This window comes from Sciurus carolinensis, chromosome 2 (assembly GCF_902686445.1).
Source record: "Sciurus carolinensis chromosome 2, mSciCar1.2, whole genome shotgun sequence".
Lineage (NCBI taxonomy): Eukaryota > Metazoa > Chordata > Mammalia > Rodentia > Sciuridae > Sciurus > Sciurus carolinensis.
This window is the reverse complement of record NC_062214.1, coordinates 97,483,008-97,505,468: the sequence shown is the minus strand read 5'-3', so window position 1 is coordinate 97,505,468 and position 22,461 is coordinate 97,483,008. Positions and strand designations below refer to the sequence as shown.

General features: G+C 33.0%; 1 protein-coding gene across 1 annotated transcript in view; it reads right to left on the bottom strand.

The window, feature by feature from the left end:
• Znf280d (zinc finger protein 280D) overlaps positions 1 to 22,461 on the bottom strand; it is a 95,264-nt gene that overhangs the window by 12,639 nt on the left and 60,164 nt on the right. Inside the window, 6 exon segments of the mRNA XM_047539055.1 lie at positions 10,771 to 10,807; positions 10,958 to 11,076; positions 13,046 to 13,108; positions 20,117 to 20,257; positions 20,403 to 20,432; positions 20,434 to 20,708. Of these exon segments, the coding sequence (XP_047395011.1) occupies positions 10,771 to 10,807; positions 10,958 to 11,076; positions 13,046 to 13,108; positions 20,117 to 20,257; positions 20,403 to 20,432; positions 20,434 to 20,708 (665 nt within the window).

Sequence of the window (22,461 nt, the reverse complement as noted above, 5' to 3'; positions counted from 1 at the left end):
GAAACATTCTCTCACAGCTCGTCAATGGCAAAGACTCTTCCTCTTTACACAGTGCCTGTGCATTTTAAAAATTAGGACTATAAAGGGCAAGAGTATAGTTCAGTTGTAGAAAATGTGCTTAGCATGCATGAAGCAGTGGGTTCAATACCTAGCACCATCAAAATAACTGATGATGATGATAAAGCAGCTATAAATGCTAATGCTTTACTAGATATTAGTAACAATTAACTATAAAATTACTTATCTATGTTTTAGTTATTGTAAGAAATTAGGAACAATACAGATCATGGCCTTTTTTTGGCAGAACCATTATATTGGTAGTGTATCACAATAAGCTACAATTAATATGTTGAACAAGATAAAATGAATAAAACTTGAGCAAAAGATTGATCAAATATACATATTTCAGTAATGTTTGGGGTTAAATACTAATCTCAATTATCTAAATAATATTCATAAAGATTAATTATCTCAAACAATATTCATAAAGGGGAGATTATATAAAGTATACATACAACTTCACTGTTTTAATGGAGTGTATGGGGAAATAATTGTTTTAAGAATAACATTTTTAATAAAAAAACATTAAAAGTTAGTCTAGGGCTGGGGCAGTGGTTCAGTGGTAGAGTGCTTGCCTAGTATGTGTGAGGCACTGGGTTCGATCCTCAGCACCACATAAATAAAGGTATTGTGTCCATCTACAACTAAAAGAATACATAAAAAAAAAGAAACAAAAAAAAAGTTAGTCTAAAATAGGTATGTTAATGAAGCATTGAAATAAATTTTATCTATTACAATTAATTTTTATTTCTACGCGTTCCATCATTTTAAATTCAATTTGAAAAACTTTAACAAATTGGTCAGAAAACACCCAAAAATATTATATAAAAGATTTTTAGGGCTGGGCAGTGCTTGCCTAGCATGCATGAAGACTTGGGTTTGATCCCCAGCAACACACACACACACACACACACACACACACACACACACACGTGCACACAGTTATTTTCTTTTCAGTTTACTGTTGAAACGTTATCAAAGACCTTATACTCTTAAAAAAATTACCATGCTAATCATTTTCACATATGGCTATTACAGTAAGTTTGTTTTATGCAGCAATTAAAAATAAAAGACTTTAAGCATGTTTTATTATTGCTGGTATTTCAATTGGGGAAACTGAGTTCTTTGATTATCTCTGCAATAGAGGTTAGTGATGGAGATTTTTATAAGTCTTCATTTTACTGGTTAAGAAACTGGTAGGTGAGAACACAGTAAGTTACTGAAATAACTAACATTTAGAGTCTCTGATCCCAAATCTTGTTTTGTGCCTTTTGCTATACTAGAATTCTCTTTAAGGGACCGATTTATGATAAATAATAAAAGCACTTAGAAAAACAATTCTAAAATCAATTAGAAAAGTACTCTATAAATTTCATCATCATAAACTTATAACTAAAATTTTATTATAGATGCATAATTTAAGGTTAATAAGTTCTAACATAACTACTGATATATTAACATTCGGGGAAAGAAAAAAGTTTTCATACCTATAATTTCTATTCATTAAAGACACTTGCTGAAACAGTCATCATTTGAGATATTCAACTGCTTTAGAGAAGACAGTCAAATTTGCTAAGCTCAAAAGTTCTGAGCAAATGATCTGCCTTTAGGTAATTATACTTTTTACCTGTAAATGTTGCAATTTTTAATAGAAAAATGTAGTGTAGTATTTAGAACAAACATCAGAGTTCAATGCAAAGAGAACAGAAAAACTGATGATCAATTTCAATATCATTAGCAGATAAAACTGCAAATATGTAATTTTTCTTCTTTATAGAAACCTGTTTAAATATATTTGTTTTTAAATGATAAATCTCTTTTCTGTAAAGTCTAAAATGAAATAAATGGCTCTGTATTTTTCTGCAGGTCACATGACCAACACAAGGCTACACATGAAATGAATATTCTGCTTCAGTGACAGTAGTATGTTCTTTTGAGGCTTCAGTCTCATTATAAACATACCACAGGGTGGGGAGAGGAGCCATAAGGAGGGAAATATTCAGATTCATTCATCCATAAACTCGCAGCAATAACAGCGTTTATCGCAGAAATCTCTGTGAATTAAATGAGTAATGAATACCAAATACTTGGAAGATTATAGGGCACATTGTATGAGATTAATAAATGTTATCTATTAGTATTATTTCCATAGGTAGTGAAAGCACCCAGGAACCACTCCGGAAGGGGGAACTCAGGCAAGAGATTTTATTAAGCTGACAGGCAGAGTGTCTGCCTGCAAGTGAGAGAGAGAGGGGGAGAAAATGAGAGAGAGAGAGAGAAAATGAGAGAGAGAGAGAGAGAGAGAGAGAGAGAGAAAGTGAGATTGAGAGTGAGTAAGAGAGAGGAAGAGAGAAAGCAAGTGAAAGTGAGGAGGAGGGAGAAGGAGAGGAAGGAGAGAATGAATGGTGATAAAGACATTCTTAAGTAGTGGAATTTCACTGGCTAACAACAAGGAACCAATGGCTGGCAAGGAGGTACATGGGCTAACAATCTGGACCAATGACTTGACTAGGACGTTCACAGGCTAGCAACCTAGGTTGTAAGATGGTGTGGGGGAGGGAGAATAATGTTGGCAGCAAAATAGCAGATCTGATGCCAATAGGTAGAATCTGGAATCAGTCTTCCTGTTCAAGACTTGCTTGAGAGTATACAACACAGGCTACTTCAACCATCTAAATTATCTCCATTGTTTTGATTCTTCTGCCAAGCTTCCACCCCATTCTCAAACACAATTTATCAGATATTTATTTTGATTACTGGTCTACTCCCCTTAGGACCAGGCTTATTTGCTCTAATATGAAATGATCTAACCATTTCTGAACACCTGGTTTTGAGCTGATCATCTAAAATTAGAGAAGAAAGCAGAAAAATCATTCTAAATAGAGAAGACAGAACTAGGCAAAGACAGACAAGGAAACGAGGAAAACAAAGTATGTGTGTGTGAAAATGTAAAGAAAAAAAAAACCAAGACCACGATGTAGGCAGAATTAATGCCAGAGTATGGTTCTATTGTGTTCTGTGGTTTTGTTGACAAAACTGAATCATGTCCTAGACATTTCATTTATAATTTATAAACTTCCCTCAAGGCCAGGAGACTAAAAAAATTTTTTTAAATGGCAGTAACTTCAGAATTACTGGCAGAAGTTGGTATGGTTTGTTCTAAATGATGGACTATAAGACAGTTTCGTTTATCTTTCCACCTCACTGTTTCTCCCATTCTTTTCTACTTACCAGATATCAAGGGTAGAAGTCCAAACTACTAGAAACCACTGTATCTTTTTTTTTTTTTTTTTTTTTTTTTTGGTACGAGAGAGTGAACCCAGGGGTGCTTAACCACTGAGTCACATCCCCAGCCCTTTTATAGTATTTATTTTTAGAAAGGGTCTTGCTAAGTTGCTTAGGGTCTCATTAAGTTGCTGAGACTGATCCTGAACTCTTAATCTTCCTGTTTCAGTATCCCCAACCACTGGGATTACAGGTGTAGGCCACCACACCTGGCCAAGAAATCACCATATCTTGATGCACAGCTCCTATTTACTGACTAGCAACTTCAAATGAGTAGAAAATTCACTTAAAAAAAAAAAAACAAAAAACTATCTTCCAGTTCCCAAAGATTTGATTTGAGATATTAATGACTGTGAGAGAATCCAGGGAAAAGATTCCCTCATACCTCCAACCCCAGTCACTTTTCAAAAGTTTAGAGAAAGATGCCCAAAATGAACTCATAGATCAGAGTGGTTTGCTGTTCATTTTTTATTTCTTCTTCTAATAACTTAAATATATGACACATTTTGACCATTTTGAATGCTTAAGATTCTATAACTTGGATTATGACTAGAGATGATGGTTTCTCCATGTAAATTCAGAAATTCACAGAAAAACAATGATATAAGCCCTTATTCTTTGATGTTCAAGACTCAATGTGAATAGATATTTTTAACAGAAATTTTGCTATAGTTTCAAATGTAAAGGAAAAAAAGTTGCCATTTACCTCTAGAAGAGTTTACTTATTGCTTGCATATGTGAAAAACAATGACTTAACGATTTAGTTTTGAGTGGGATAATAAAGTGATATTTTATGTTAAGAACAGGTTCAGATTCTTTCTGGCATAGTATTTCACAAAAATTACAGTTATGCAATATATACATTGTTAATGGTATAAATGATTATGAAATCAGCTGACTATGTGACCCTGTGAAGATGTGAATCCAGTGTGGACTCTATCTCCATTCTGAGTCCCTTATTCTATAATTACCTTGGTGGCATCAATCATGTCTTTTATTCATGTTTTTATTTCCAACACCTGACAGAGTCTTGTACATGGAAGGCAGGATATCAGTGTTCAGTGCCAATGACTTATGAAAGGATTATCTACATTATACTATGAAAAGTGCAGTGTATTCTACTAAGAAAAGAGCAATGTAGCCACTATTGGTGCTAAGGATGAAACCCAGTATTTCTCTTGCAATTCTGAAAAATAAGAGGAATTCACAGCTTTAAGGAAAGTCAGAATTCCATTTCTATTTCTTCTTAGTATATTTTAAATTAGAAGGGACTTAATAAAATGTATACACAAATTTTAATCTTTAAAGCACATTGTGCATCTCATAAATCTTCAAAGATTATTTTTAAACCCATTTCATAGATGAAGTAAGGTAACTTGACCACAAAGTTAGTGAGACAAAGTGCTAAAATGCTGATATTTTACCTCTAGTCAAGGTAATGTAATTTAGGGGAAAATATTGATACAATTTATAAAAGAAAGGTATGACTAAAATGAACCCAGGAGTGTTCAAAGAAATCCCTTAAAAATATGTCTGAGCTTTAGACACCAAAAATCTAATAGTATGACTAATATGTGATGCAGCAATTACCTCTAAGGAAAGATATACTAGTTAAGAAAAGAAATTTAACAGAAATAATTTGTGGAAATGGTTTAGGAGGCCTAGAAAGAAAAATGGAAAGTTGAAGATCAGGGTAATTCCACCTGAATAAAATGTAGGCAGAAATTAAAACATGTGTACTTCTGTAGTGCTTCTATGTGCTAATTGCTAATCTTTATTTTATTTTATTTTTCAGTACCAGGGGACTGAACCCAAGGGTGCTTAACCACTGAACTACATCACCAACCCTTTTTATTTTTTATTTTTAGACAGGGTCTCCCTAAGTTGCTTGGGGCCTTGCTAAAATGCGGAGGCTGACTTTGAACTTGTGATCCTCCTGCCTCAGCCTCCAGAATTGGCTAATCACTTTCAATGTACTTTACATGTAAACTATTTCCTTGAATTCCCTCAAGACCTTCTGAGTAGGTACTTTTGTAATCTTTGTTTTATAAATGAGGAATTGAGGTACAGAGATCAGGTAACCATTGCATAAGTCACCTACATCTAGTAAACAACAAGGCAGGAACTCCTAATTGGGCAATTGATTACAGAATCTGGACTCTACCACACTGCCCCATCCCTTTAAAGGTCTGAGAGGGTTAAATGTGGAGCTGGGTATCAAATCACCTAATTTTATCATCAAGAAAGACCTCCTGATGCCATTGAGGAAGGCAATAAAACTTAACAAAATTAGAAAAAAAATTTCAAAAATCTTCTTCATAGATAATACAAACACTGGAAATATTTACAGTCTCAAGAAAAGCGAGGTACAAGGAATTACAGAGAGAAAATAGAGGTAATTATGAGAAACTCTTAAGTTTCTCAGTGAAGCCACATTAGGTAACCATACTCTTCAACAAAAAATCATCCCTTGCTGTTATAATCAGAAGAGGCAGTTCATAACTGCACTGTTACATATTTCTTAGACTTCATAAACATAATAAAGAAACCATTATTTCCAAATAAAATTTCTAAAAATGTGAAAATGTACTTGCTGGCATCTAACTAGTTATGTACTCCACCTTATAAATGACTCAGGAACATGAAATGAGATGTTTAGAAGTCTTTCTTATTCAACACTATATAACTACTTTACATTTTCCAATTAGAAAAACCAGAATGATAAATCTAGATCATTATTCCACAGACCATTCTATGGAGATTAATGTCATGAAATTAGTAAGTATCAAAGGGAAAATTCCAAGGTTGAATAAATACTCTCTTATATATTCACAAGTCACATGTAACATGGTAAATCCCACATTTAAGAATTTAATTTTAACCTGAATTTTGACCACAGAAACAGTTTTCCCCAAACCATGTATAAATCATGGGTATTACTTCTACAGTACAGAATAGGAGAAATAATGACCCAGTTGCCTTCTTTTATAAAAATGCAAGAGGGTTGTTTTTTTTTTTATAAGAGTACACATGCAGAGTAAGATAGACATTTAATTTTCTCAAGATCAAGATTTCCTGTTTCTGCTATTGGGAATCAAGATATGTGAATCCATAAGAAACTATGAAACTTAGTCATAATCAATACTGAAAAACAGATCCCTAGAACCCTAAAACAAGTTAGTACCTACAGTTACAAATAGGGCTTTGGCACACTCATGATTTTCTTCCCACATCACTGTCCATACCTTCTTAGTTTCCTCTGTACATTCCTTCTCATCTCCCTAACTTCTTATTGTCAGATTCCTCAGAGATCAATCTGTGGAACTTGCCCTTTATCTCCACTGTTATCCCTTGATGAGTTCATATACTTCCATGAATTTTTTAAAATTGAACTTTTTCATTTTGGAACAACTGTAGATTCACACATGGTTGTAAGAAACAATATAGAGCAATCAATCGCAAGTGTGCTTTGCTCAGTTTCCCCCAATGATAGCATCTTGTAAACTATAGTTCAATATCACAACCAGGATACTGACAATGATAACAATACACTGATGTTTTTGGAATCCCCCAGTCTCACTTGTATCCATTCTTATGACATTTAAAAAATATTAAATGAAACTTATAGCCTAAAACTTTTCCTTAATTCATAAAGGACTACGACATCTCCACTTAGCTATTGAATAGGTGTCTCAAATTTAAAACATGTCTCAAACTAAAGTTCTCTTCCTCACTCCTGAACCTACTCCTCCTAAGTCTTCTCCATCTCAGTTGATATCAATGCCATCTTTCCAGCTGCTCAGAATATTAACTGGAGTCATCCTCAACACTATATCTCACACTTCATATCTAAATCATCGACAAATTCAAAACACATCCAAAAATGAGTCACTTATCACCTACACTGCTAGCATTCTAGCCTAAGTGACTTGGGTTATTAAATTAGTCCCTAACCAATCTCCTTAATTCTGCCCTTGCTCTCTTACAGGTATTCTCAACAAAGTTTACACACAAATGGGACACAGTATTCTTACATTTAGATATTTATTTTGTTTTTTTATTGAGGTACCCTCTATTCAAAATCCACTAATGACTTCTCATTTAAAATTAAAACCCAAATTTCTTATAATAGTCCCTTATGTTCATATACCACATGGCCCATATTATCTCACAGGCCAATCTCCTACTATTCTCCTTCTTGCTCCCTCCACTGCAGCCAAACTAGTCTCCTCACAGCTCCTTAAATCAGAATGATCCCATGTTGGGGCTTTTTTTCTTCTAGAAATGCTTTTCAATGTATATCAAAGTGGCTCATCTCCTCACCTCCTTCACAACTCTACTCAAAATGTCATGTCTCAGCAAAGCCTTCCCTGATTACCAGATTTAAAATGGCAGTCTTCCAACTCCCATCCCATATTCCTGTATCTTTCTTCCCTACTCCCTTCTTCTTCAAAGTATTGACCATCATCTGAAATATTATATATTTTATTGTCTTTTGCCACAAAAAATGTAAGCTCCATGACAGTAAAAATTTTAGTCTATTTTTCTAGCACCTAAAACACTCCCAAAGTAGAAGCTCAATAAATATTTGAAAAATAAATAAATCCAATGATGAATAAATAAGTCCAAAGAGGCAAGATGTTTTGCCAAAATGTGATAATAGGGCAAGGATCCAAGTTTCTGTAGTTTAAGAGTAGTTTTCTAAGAATGATGACAGACTCAAACTAAACCCATCAGACCTATCCAATAGTAACCAAAAAACATACACATATGACATGGCTATTTCTGATGAGGCAAATGAACTATTTAGAATAACCTGATGGTAAAGAAGGATCAGGCTTAAGGTAAAACTCATTAGTATCACACAAATTTAACTAGTTACCTATAATAATTAGCAAGCTTTGTCCTGTTTTAGTTAAACCAATTTTTTAAAAAATGAAGTTACAGGTGACAATATAGTTTATACTTCAAGAAAATGAACTTGATACTACAAAAAATTGAGTCTCTGATAGTATATAAAACAGTACTCATACACTGCTGTATCAAGAATGTGGTTGATCGTATTTTTGAATTATGACCAAGGAAGAACAAATTTTCCATTCTATAAACATACGAAGAACCAATGTTAAAAGTGGAAAGAAACTGTTGTTTCTGGACAAAATTTTTAAAAATTGCGTGGAAAGAGGAAAGATGATGATAAAACTTCAGAGAGCCAAATAAGGAAATAAAGAATAGTGTATTGCTAAGTTCAATACTAAGAAACAAGTCACCTTTGGATTTTTTGAAAATCTCTCATTTACATTATAAATTTATCCATAAACTTAAAACTAAGAGATTCAACTATTTTGATTAATAATCATAAAGTAAACATTACAAAATAAGCAGTCATCTAAACTAACTTTATCTCTGATTTTAGAATAAAAGAAACCATGCTTGAGTTATAATTTCAGAGCCTGGTGATCCTTATGGATATTAAGATCATAAAAGGCACTTTGCTAGTCTTTAAAATTCAAGAAATTAGTATAGTATAAATAATAAACTTTCAATTGTGCTTGAGGAAAAAAAAATTCAAGATGTACTAAGTAGATATAGCTCTCAGTTTGCATGCCATATAACAAGGCTTCCATATAACAAAGCACTGTTCCTATTTATAGGATAAAATAGCTTTTATAAGAAATTGTTTACTAGCAAATAATTTCTGAGACATTTAGACAAAATAATTTTTTATTAAATGAAAATGATAGTACCAAAACTATTTAGTAGATCTATATTTGATATAAAATAAACAAATGACAAATGTAAAATATATGTAAGAAAGAAATATGTGTATTATTGGTTACCATATGTATATATTTAATGTTATCTTTACTGCAAGGAACTACATTAATGAGTAAGTAAAAATACAGATTAGAAATACAATATATTACTTTAAAACTTGTCTTTAAGATCTGCAAGTTTTACCAATTCTTAACACCTTAAAAGTCAAAATTATAGAACTACTATAAATAATAATCCTGAAATAAGGCACAGGATATCATAATGGCCTGAGAATAGCCATACTGAAAAGCTATCAATGGGTAGTTACGTGAAATCCATAGAGAATTCTAAAGAAATCTCTTGATGTTCTTAAAAAAATAAACACTGAACAAGTTTTAAAGAAAAGAATAGAAAAATAGACATCATAAAACAGATATCACTAAATTTAGAGAGCATAAAATCAAGCTATTATTTAAACAATTTTTTAACATAAAAAAATCTGAGAACTAGTATTGTTGAAAAAGTGTTGTGGGTGATAAATTTTAAATGACAGTAAAAATAACCATGATTTTTGGATCATAATTATAGAGACCTGTTGTTCCAAGGACATGAAAAGTAGACATGATTTCTTAACAACTTGATTTTTTATATTTCTTGAACTCCATTCAGGGTAAAGGAAGATTTATGGGCAACAGCCAAAATGACTAAAGTTCAATTTGGATGATGAAGCACGGATCTGATAAATTTTTCTTGGTTATAACTGGCCCATGAGCTTAAGATCAAGAGCCAAAGCTGCCAGTGGGAAGTTTGCTCAATTTGGTGGGCCCTGAGGCTACCTCTGGCCAAATCAACATCAGCCTTACAAGAGGCCAGTCATGCAGGAAGGGAGTTTCCCTCAGATATGATTTCTTGAGGCCACAACCTAGAGCAGGTCCCACAGTCAAATTATTCACATTCCTTGGAAAGAGAGAACAGGCATCAGTTGTGTCCATCGAAGGGGGACACTGTCCAGGTGTACCCTGGATATTTTTTGAAATCTCTGGGCTGCTTCTGCACCTGAAAAATAAAAAAAATTTAAAAAAAAATAGCACAATGACAGACAATGAATGAGGAAAAAAGACAATCATCTGGTCTAAAAACTTAAGACATGAAATTAAGAAAGCAAACAAAACAGAAGAAAAGACAAACAGCCATATCACTTGGAAAGTATTATTCTGAAGACAAGTGCAATAAAGAAAAACACAAATTATTTTAAGTGAAGTAAGAAAAGACCATAGCAACAAAAGTTATTTTTAGAGAAAACCAAATGGAGAAGAGGGAAAAAAAAAAAATGTATGTTAAGATATGTGAACTTGACACAAAGATAAGGTGGAATAGGAATCTGGACCCATTTAAAAGCTGAACAGAGCTGAATAATGAGAGCTAGCATCATAAACTTGGCTGCTTGACTGCCTTTATGTAAGAAAATATCTCAGAACTTTGAACTTAGGAAATTCCAACTTGTCTTGCACCAGGTCATGAGCTCCACAGAGCAGGAACCTATTTCAACAAGCAGGTTAAAAAAATTTTTTTTTAAATATTTTTCATTCCTATTAATGATACACTTAAAAATGCAATAAGTGCTAAAATCCATTAAAGTAAAATGCACTGAAGAAAATATAAACTTACTCAGAAAGATGTTCAGAAGTTGGGATACAGACAGAAACTGAAATTAGAAGAAAAGTTTTATATTTACAACAGCATATGAATTATAATGAGTGAGAGTAATGATTTAGTAAAGAATTCATATTGTGGTTGACCAAAAATAATGGAATAAATATCAAAAATCCACAAGAGCACAGTTATATATACATACCTTTCTCTATTACAACTTGGCAAGTATGAGTTTCATGTTGACTTAAGTGTGCAGCCATATTATCTAAGCCAGAAACATCAGTTAGGAAATCACAACTAAGGCACACTAGAGTAATGCCCCTATTAAAAAAAAAAAAAAATAGCATAAAAGAAAAGGTTTTTATCTGTTGTGAAATCTATACACAAGTTCAATGATTATTTTTCCATGAATTATCTGCTTTTTGTGTAATAACTATAGCTTACCATTTGTTTTCTAAATTTGATGTAACTGAAATGATTCTCTGTAAAATGGTACAGCTATGTCCAAATTATGCTACTAATTATTTACATAAAGTATTTGTTTTATAAATATTTATCTCTCATACCAGTCAAAAGACCTATAACCAGTCTAGGTTCCATTAACAATTTGCATTAATGTAGGCAAGACACACTGTATGTTACTCTGCTCATCTGCAAAGTGAGGACAGCATTCATTCACTCAATATATATTTACTGAGGTTGTCTTTATATAGTTATATTACTGTTATTGTGAACATAATGGTGAACAAAAAAAATGAGTACTCAAAATTTACAATCTAGTGCTTTATTTAGTCGAGGACAAAATCAGAAGAGAAATATAAAGGATTTAAAAGTATAATATGATACCTGCCATCAGCTGCACACTACACGCCAAGGTTCTCAGCATAATCATCCAAGGGTGGTATTATTAAACACAGAATTAACTGACGTAGTTAATAAAATGTTGGGAGTCTACAAGTTTACAATTCTCATCATCCCAGCACTGTGAACGCTACAGCCTACCTGCTGGGGCCTAAACTACCCATTCCCTTTAACAAAACTTGGGGGAGTGCTGCAATTCTTAAATGACACTTGTAATAATTACAGATTTTCAAAAGAGGTTAGGAAACAGTCCCATAATCATCAAAAAATTCTGCTGAGTCCAGAATAGTTCTTTTATTCACTGGATTAAACTGGATAGCATTTGCTATTTGAAGTATTTAAACATAACTGGCATATTAAAGTACGTGTCAATGCCTTAAGAGTCATATTTAAAATGTGTTTGGTCTTGTGACTTTTAGTTGAAAAGTATTTTAAAATATTATTAAGGCTATAAAAATTTTGAGATGGTTCAGAGAACTTAGAAAGCCACTATATAATTTAATTTATTAGATATATAAAAATTAAGAAATTGGGAGCTAGTTGGATCAAGCATTTGAAGTGCTGTTTAAAAAATCAAATATATTCAATAGATAAATGATACTAAGTTGTTTAAAGTAATGTGAACTGTAAATGGCACTGTTGAAAAAATACAAGCAACATATCAAGAATATAAGAATACAAGCAACAATAGATGTTGGTGAGGATATGAGGGAAAAGGTACACTCATACATTGCTGGTGGGGTTGCAAATTGGTGCAGCCACTCGGGAAAGCAGTATGGAGATTCCTTAGAAAACTTGGAATGGAACCACCATTTGAACCAGATATCCCACTACTTGTCCTATTCCCAAAGGACTTAAAATCAGCATACTACAGTGATGAAACCACATCAACACAGGAACTCAATTCACAACAGCTAGACTGTGGAACCAACCTAGATGACCTTCAGCAGACAAATGGATAAAGAAATGGTGGTATATATACACAATGGAATATTATTCAGCCATAAAGAAGAATAAAATTATGGCATTTGCAGGTAAACAGATGGAGTTGGAAAATATGCTAAGTGAAGTAAGTCAATCCCAAAAAACCAAAGGCCAAATGATTTTTCTGATAAGTGGATGATGACACATCCTGGGGGTGGGGGGTGGTCAGGGAAGAATGGAGGAAGGATGAATTTTGTAGAGGGAAATAACTATGCTCATTGATGTATACCATAAGTATAGTATAACCTAGGATAGGTTAGTATAATAGGTTCTAGTATATACTAGATTGTATATACAACAGGTTACAGCATAACACTATATTAATTTTATGTGAAGTGCATATTGTATAGTATGTGAATTATATCTCAATAAAGCTGTTATGTAAGAAAAATGTAAATTATAACCATTGCTTAGTAGAAAGAATTTTAAAAAGTCAACTAGTTACCTGAGATCTTCAGAATGCTTCTTAAATATACAAAACCTTTTACTTGGATGGTTACTGTGAAAGCTGGAGAGACAGAAGAGATTTTAATAATTTTAGTATTGAGTTGTATTACTTCATAATAATAACTATATTAATTTATAAACATATTTCAAGTTTATACTTAAGTTTCTAGTTTTTAAAAGGCTACAATGTAAATACTGAAATGTCATCCCTGTATAATTCAACATTAGATCCGACATTCCATTTTGTTTTTAATTTCTAATGACACATATTTCCCTAAGCATATACTTAGATGATTAATACCTCACCATTATGTAAAAAAGAATTAAAAAAAAAGAAAACCAAATTAAATTTCCCATTTATTATGCATTTACAACAAGTCTAAATTTTTGCTAACAAAATAATTTTGCTATAATCTGAATAGTTATCATTAGAAATCAATTTTGTAAAAATCACTTTTCAATCTTAACATGCTAGTATGGGGGGAGGGGAACAGAATTCAAATGATCTAGAAAGTATACACTATTTGAGCTAAATACTATGATTTACCATCTGTAAATTCAAACATTTAGACAGTTCTTTGCAATTATTAGTGGAGGTTTAAGAAAAAAAATGAAAGCAGAACTCATAACTTAATGCTTCTCCTAATCATAGAAAGAAAATCACTAACCAAACATTGTAGCCAATAAGGAAAGCTTTCTATCCTAGAAAACCAGGAGTGCTTTGGCACAGTATTTCTAAAGTGGAGTCAAAGACAACAGTATCACCATCACCACCTACTGAATTAACCACTGGTAGTGGGATCCAGGAAATTGCCTTAAGTTTTTTTCAGTGGTTCTTATGCAAGTTAATGTTTGAAAAGCAGTAGCCAACAAACTAGGTAAATGGCTACTCACATCAGCAAAGCCTGTATGTAAAGGAAAAGAAATGTTCTAGCTAACTATATTCCCCAGAAAATAGCCTCAGAAGATTTCAAATATCATTTCTTCAATATGGAATAACTACTATTGCAGAATTTATGAATTTAAGATATTATCACAAAAATAAAGTTTTTAGAAGAGATCATCAGAAGGTTGAGAAGCCCTGAATTTATGTGCAAAGATTTATAAAAAACAATAGTTTCCTTAGAGGAATGAGTCCAAGACTTTGTCTGATTCCTAAAACATGTGAACTCAAGTAAGTTTTTTGTGTTTTGGGTGTGTGCATGGGGGTGGGGGAGAGTTTACTGGGGATTAAAACCCTGTGGTGCTCTACCACCTAGCTATACCTCCAGCCCTTTTTATTTTTAGACTAGGTCTCACTAAATTGATGAGCTGGCCTGCAACTTGTAATCCTCCTGCCTCAGCCTCCTAAGTCACTGGGATTACAAGTGTGCACCACCAGGCTCATTTCAAAATAAGTTATATTTTTAAAATGACATTTTAATGTTCTTCCTCTTCAAACAGGTAAACTTTTTATTTATCCTTTGGTAAGAGGAGAGAAAACTATATTTTAGGGTCTTTTTGATGGTTTCCACATCTGTCTAAACTTGAAGCAATATTGACAAATGTTAGTAACTTTAAATTTTTAGTTGTCTGAATCCAGTTATAATTTAGAGTTCATTATCTCAAAAATAAGCACTTATATTGCCTCTTTGACTTATCTGCATTGAATACATAAATTCCACAGTTGTAGTTTCATGTAATATAAGAATGGAAAAGTGAATCACAACTCACAAACAAAAAAGGGGGAGGAAGCTACCCTTCTTTCCTATTTCCATTAAGTTGATAGCAATACAGAAATACACCTAAGAAAACTGAAAAGGCTAAGATTTTTATTCAATATAGTAAAAATACAGTGTTAACACCTAGTTTTAAAAAATCTGCTACCTAATTACATGACTCTATATAATTATTACCAAAGCTCACTGAATTTTTCTCTACAGATAGGTAAATTTTATTTTGAGGACAAAACCCCTTTTTGATCATATTTTCCTTAATAATCTTGATTCCATGTAAGAAACAACTTTACTTTCTAAGAAACACAAAAGGAATGATTTCCTTAACATCCAACAATATTAATGGTATGCCTGCTATTTAAGATACTAAACTGTAGAATGATGATATAATAACAAGAGGGCAAGTTGTCTGCCCTACAGTTCATGGATGGTTAAAAGAGAAGAAGATGGTCTGAACAGAATAAATGCCAATAAATATCTGTGGAATGACTACATATTCATAAATTAATGCAAGATAAAAATCAACAGTGATACACAGAGAGCTCTGTGGTATAGGAACAAATTATTACACAGCTTTCTTTTTACTTGGAAATTTTTAAAATCATCCTGCAAAGTCTAAGTGAAATGTCATTTATGGGAAGTCTTCTCTCACTTCTTATTTAAAGAATTCATTCTTACCCATTGTGTGCTCTCACAGTCATCTGCTTATCACATTAACCTAAGTAAACATATTTCTCCTACTAATTAGCAAAAAATAACAAGGACTTGACCCTACAATACTCAATAATGACAACTTATTGTTTACCACCAGTCTATCACACTTCTTAGAAAACTGTTACAGTTTTGATATGTCTCCCAAAAGTTCATGTGTGAGACAATGCAAGAAAATTTAGAGGTGAATCAGTAGGGTTATGAGAGCCTTAACCTGATCATTGCATTGATCCCTAGGCAGGTAGGGTATGACTGGAGGCACCTCTTTGGGTATACATTTTGTGATTGTGAGAGTTCTCTCTCTCTGCTTGCTGGTGCCATGCACCCAGTTGCTTTCCTCTACCACCCTCTTCCACCATGTTATTCTGCCTCCCTTCAGGTCCAGAGCAATGGAGTCAGCCATCTATCAACTGAGATCTCTGAAACTGTGAGTTCCAAAATAAACTTTTCCTCCTCTAAATTGTTCTTATCAGATCTTTTGGTCATGGCAGCGAATAAGGTGACTAAAACACAAACTGTACCTTCCTAGTAGGTAATAATCAGTATTTGTGAAAATGAATCTGGCTGATAAATTTTACTATAAAAAAGAGATATTAGTAATATCCATTAACTTAATTCTCTTACATGCAGAAGAAAAAGCTCTCTCATATATCTTTTTGAGGAATAACAATAATATTATACAGTAATTAATTTGCCTTTTCTTAAATGATTTTTATTACTACTTACAAGCTATATGCAAATAAAGCACAATCATTTAAACAACTGACCCAAATAATACTGTTTTTAAAAAATCACTTATAATTATGAAGTTAATGATCCATTTCCTTCAAAGAGTCTGACTTTAAAGATATTCCAACTGTTTCGAGATTTTTTTTTAATCTCCTCTTTTAGGGCCTCTTCTAATTATAAATAATGACTATCATTTGTAGTTCATAATGTGGTAAGTGATTTGATAAATACAAAGATCACTTCTTAAGGAGATCCTACACACACAAATAAAATAAAAGGCAGACTAGATGAATGCTACACAATTCAAAGGAAGGAACGGTTGTGGGGACAAACACTTGAAAGGTGAACTGGGCGGAAAGGACAGGATATCATGGGAACTAATAAAGAATAAAGAAAAACTATTGTACAAAATGAGTATGAGAAGAAAAGTACTTTAGAAAAGATTAGCCAACTTATGGGGATTGAAATCTCTCTTCATAGAAGAGACTGGGCAGGTATGAGACCAGAAAGAAAAGGACTATTTGAAAGGCTACAGAGTTGGTATGGTATGGGATAGGAACTAAAGGTACACATCCTTTGGAGAAATGAAGCTTCCCTACATAGAAAACTCAAGCCTAGAACAAGTACCTGCAGTAAGTTGAAATAAGGGTGTGCCACTCAGTGGGAAGTACCTGAGGCAGAGGGAAGGTACCAATGAAGGGGATTAAAAAAAAAAAAAAAAAAAAAAGGAGAAAGGAGCTAACAATGAATAAGGAGTATGACAATGAAGTGTAGGTTTGGGTGGTCTGGGAATTTCGAACAGGGTAAGAAGAATGTCTGGAGTCCACTGTAAATGGTTTGAGATAGAATGGATTTGAAAGTTCATTAGGACAGGGAGGAAACCTATGATAAATGGGAGCAGGAAGAACAGAATGAATCTTGGTTTAAGAAACACAAAATATTTTCCAAATTTGATCCACTAGAAATTAAGGGAAGAATAAAAGACATCCTCGGGTAGCTATGTGTTTGGAACAGAATAAGAGATCAGCATTCCATCCAGCAGTACGCTAGGGAAAAAGATGCTAGGGCCTGGTTTAGAGTGACAGGATATGAGTATCAGCTACTGCAGTGGTTGGGAGGTGGTCTCAGGAAGCCATGATGCACAGTCAAAGAACTTCTTGAGTTTCCGAAACCTGGGACAGTGAATCACTTACAGCTGTAGCTCAATATTCACACAAAATGATAGCCTGAAAGAGATGGAACTTAAAAAGTTAGGAGGATAGTAATGTGAATCCGACATAGATAATAATATTTGGGTTTTTGTTGTTGTTCTTCTTCTTTTGAGATGCCAATGGGTCTAGGGTAAAAGCATCTACAAAATAATTAGAAACAGATTTGGATCTCAGGAAAACTAAAGATTGAAATTCTAAGATTTCGAGTTCAAAGCTCAAAGTGAGAGTGCTAAAATTACTAAGAAAGGGTCTATAAAGAGTTGAAGACAAGGCAATGAAATAGTGGAGTAACCTAAAAAGACGAAAAATAGAGTTTAACAGTTTAATAGAGGGCTAAAGAGAATAGTTTTAAAAGTGAATGGCAACATTAAACACTAGTAAAGTTAAGGAGTAAGAATGAAAAAAAGTGAAAAAGTGTGGTGATAAGTACATGATAGACGATCTTTAACGGGGTAGTGTTAGTTGATGGGTAACGGTATACTTCCAGGGTAAAGAAATAAGTCACAAATACGCTAGTAACAAATGTTTTGAAAAATGTTGGTGGAAAAAGGCAGACAAGAAATAAAGAAGCGGTTGGGGTTGTGTTTCAGTGATACAGCACTTGCCTAGCATATGTGAGGCACTGGGTTTGATTCTCAGCTCCACATATAAATAAATAAATAAGTAAATAAAATAAAGGTCCATTGACAATTTTAAAAATATTAAAAAATATAAAAAATAAATAAAATACACAGTAAGGACAACGTTCCCTCATCCTAAAATCAAAGAAACAAAATCCTGGAAGTGTTTATAAGCATAAGAAGACCAATAGTGAGAAAGGGATGAAAATACAAGTTAACTGAATAAGGTTATGATGAATTGGAGGAGATACGAAACAGAATTAGCTTTGGAGAAATGGAACAAGCTTAATTTCGGAGATTAATATCTGGATGAAGAAAAATATTTGGGTTTGAAAAGAGCTAGCTTTTAGGAAAAATGAAAAGATGACCTTCAATTGAGTAATTAATAGGTTGGGTTTACAACTAAAGGACTAAAATAAGATCTTTAGGATACTGAAAAAGGATTACACAAACATTGTAGGTAAAAATAAGGAGGTCTTTAAAAAGAAAAAGATAAAATGATAGATCTTAATCAGAGTTAAAGATTATAAAGTCAGAGTGATTAAATAAACTCTTGCAGTCTAGAATTGAGCATACAGAAAGATGGAAAGAGGAAGAGGTTGAAATCTTACCCTGGCTTTTATGCTAGGTGAGCATGACTAAAAATGAGGAAGACAGGGCCGAGGTTGTGGCTCAGTGGTAGAGCACTTGCCCCATCATGTGTGAGGCACTGGGTTCAATTCGCAGCACTGCATATAAATAAGTGAATAAAATGAAGGTCCAACAACAACTAAAAAAATATTTAAAAAAAAAATGTAGAAGACAAAGAAAAGAGCAGGATTTGAAGCAGATGACTCTGATGATTATGAAGTTAGATGAATGCTGCTAGACTGGCAAAAGGAGTCAAAACTCTGAACATCATGGAGTAATAAGTTTTCAGAAGGAATGAAGAGCATACAGGATGAAACTAAAAATGATACTCTGGTAAGGAAGAGTGCCCAAAACTTAAAAGTTGATGTGAAGTGCTGGCATTAAAGAAGCCAAGTTACCAGGAGGTCAGGCCAATCATCAAGGCAGAAAAACTAAGAGAGAAAAACCAATGCTGAAGTCGTCAAGAAAAGTAGGAGAATTCTGGAAAGTAGTATCTGATAATGATAAGAAAGTAATATTGAGGTCATGTCATGATCTGCAAGAAACTGAGTTATACATTAATTCTATTTTTTTAAAAATGGAACAACCTCAGTTTGAATAAGTAGTGTATTGCATTTATAATGGAAGAACTATTTTTTAAAATAAAAATCCATCCTGATGGAATAAAATATTCTCCTATTAATGAAATCCAAATGAAAGTAATGTGGGCTCTGAAGGGGTTTCTTAGCAAAGCATAAATGATAGGTACTCAAACAATTTAAGTTGAATAAATAATGAAAAAGAATTCCAACAGTGTCATCATAACCAGAACAGCCTCTCATTTTCACTGAATGAATTTATGTATAGATGGCCTGATAGATGAATGGACCATAGAAAGAAAAAGAAATAGATTCAGTGAAGTTCCTAACATCACTGAAAAACCTGCTGTAATGTTAGCTATTAATTGAAAAGCTACAGCTACTGGTGGAATACAAAGGTTAATGGTTTCGACTATTAATAAATTTAGGTACAGCTATTCCTCTATGAGCAGAAGCAGTAATCACTGGATTTCATCACAAAACTACAGCTTCTCTCAAAGTGACTGTTTTGAAGAGAACATTCCTAGTGAGTACTTTTATCTGTCTGCTAAATAAGCTTAAAACATTTAAAGTTTTATTTGAAAATCATCATTTTTAAATATCTATAGGGAAAAATAAAAAACAGAATAATTATTTCCCCAACAAACCTATCCCAATTTTATTAGTTTAATTAACTGTTCTTACAATTTAAGGTCAGTAATTACTTGAGTTACTACGTTGGAAAATAACATCAGGTTATCTTAGAAGTTCTTTACGGCTAGGTCCTTTTAGCTCTTTGAGGAGAAAAATTAGTTTCTAATAGGGATAACTTTGTTTTCAAAACAAAAATTTCCTGAATTATAATTTTGTCACTTTATAGGTTTAACTTATCTTACCTCATCATATGATTTACATAGGCTTTGCTACAGCTAGTATTGTATCTGCAAAAACTACAGTGGACATATGTAGGAAAATGGTTTGCAAACTCTTTTATTTCAGAACAGCACTCAATGCACTTGTGAATGCCCCGACGGTACCTTATGGAGACACAAAAAATATGGTATAAATATATTTTAAAACAAAAGTAAAAAGTAAAGAGCTATACCACTGTTCTATTAACTAAAGTATAATGTTTTATATTTAATTTTAAATTGATATTGTATATTAGGAATAAACCATTACCTTAAGTTCCTCAAAGCAGTATTGACTTTACTTTTTTATTGTATTAGCCAGTGTGCTTTGTTTCTTTTGTGTATTAGATATTTTTGATTTGTATTTAGATTTACTTCCATTAGGCTTATTTCCATTAGGTTTACTTGCATTGGATTTGGTTGTACTAGGTTTACTTGTATTCAACTTTGTGGGATTTTTAGCAGTTAGATTTTTAGTCCTTGGTGGTGAGAGCTGAAGGGTAGAAGTGCTTGCATTAATGGAAGGTGTAGGTGGAGATCCTGACAGAAGAGGTCCAACTGAAGCTCGAATAGTAACCTACAAGAATGCAGAATATATTTACTTCAAAATGAATTACATTAATATTAAAATATCACTGTACAAAAAACACTAAACCTCAAATATTCTGAAAAGAGCACAGATAAAAACTGTAATTGTATTTAGTCTTATTTACTCCAAATGTTCAAGCCAATTAAATAACATTAAATTTGATACTTATTCACTTAATACTATTATATTTATAGTGAATCAATTATGTATAAACATAATTATTAATGGATAATTAGGAGTTAATGCAAATTATATGACTATCAAAAGAGCACATTCCACAGCTATTTTTATGTTGTGACATAATTTTAAAAAATTCATATATAGGTCTAAATTTAAATCACAAAGCTTAAAAGATAACTCTAGAAAGGCCCGTATCACCCTCTAATAACTATAAAACAAAGAGATCTATAATAAATGTGACATCTTTTCAGGGGCTCATTACCCAGGATTTATGCTTATGAAAGAGTAAATCTATTCACTGCACTGTGTGGAGAATTTAATATTGAGATTTTTCGTAAAGGGAACTAATACAAAGTTTATCACTTAGTGTTCAAAAAGAGAAAATATCCAATTATATCTGTTAGTTGACAATGGAAAGTCAATCGACTACCAAGATTCTCATTAATCATTTGGCTTACTCTCCTCATGCATGTGAGGAACAGACTATGATGAAGTCCTATTAAACATGTGCTTGGGTATTATACAAAAGCACTGCTCAGGAATCAAAAGACCTGAGGTTAAATCTCACACTATGCCTTCCAAGCCATGTGATCTTAAATAAATAACATACCCTCTTTAAACTTCTTCTTATCTAGAATATAGGGCACTATATGCTTTATCTACTCAGTGAATTATTGTATGGATTAAATATACAATGTATGAAAAAGTACACTGAAAGCCGCATTTTAAGGTGCCATAACAACATTTAGTATCATTATCATATTATTATTATTATTATTATTATTATTATTATTATTGGGAGAAATGAGAGAGGACTGCACTGCTTACATTAGTGTTCTGCAAGTCTAGTTCCAGCATGAAATGAATGGTTTGCAGGGGAGGATGCTGGATAGCTTCTCTTGCTCTAGGTCTTCAGAGCATGCCTTTATATTATTTTAGTTAATTCAAGTACCAGACATACCCACATTCAAAGGTAAGTACCCAAAGTCAAATTTAAATTTTGGGGGTTATTTCACTTTGGATTATCCATGCCTCTGTTTCCCTCCACTGGAGCAAATATTCAAGAGCTGACTGTATGTAAAGAAGTCAAAGAAAACAGATGTATATAAGGCAAAAAGGGAAAAGCAAATTACAATCATCAGTATGCAGTCAGACATGTGTTTGCTCACTTAAAATACAATGCTGTCCAGCAGCAGAGCTTGCTTCTCTGAGAGTAGACTCAATGATAACAACTTCAACAAACATCTGAGAACCTATGGCATTCAAGGCACTATGCCAGACGCTGGGGATACAAAGATAAATAAAATAAGATTCCTGATATCAAGCCTCTTAAGAGTTTAGCTGCTAAAACTGACATACACATTGCCAACTGGAATAGCTCAAAAATAGCCTATCTAATATTGAAACAACCCCCTGACCCAAGGAACAGTTAAACTAGGTGTACTTTTAATGAAGGAATGAATGCCACTCCAACATAGTACCCACCACTGAACTCAAAACAAAGGTTAAAGTTTTCCTTTCTAAGCATAAGAACAATGAAATCTAAAATTAGTCAATAAAA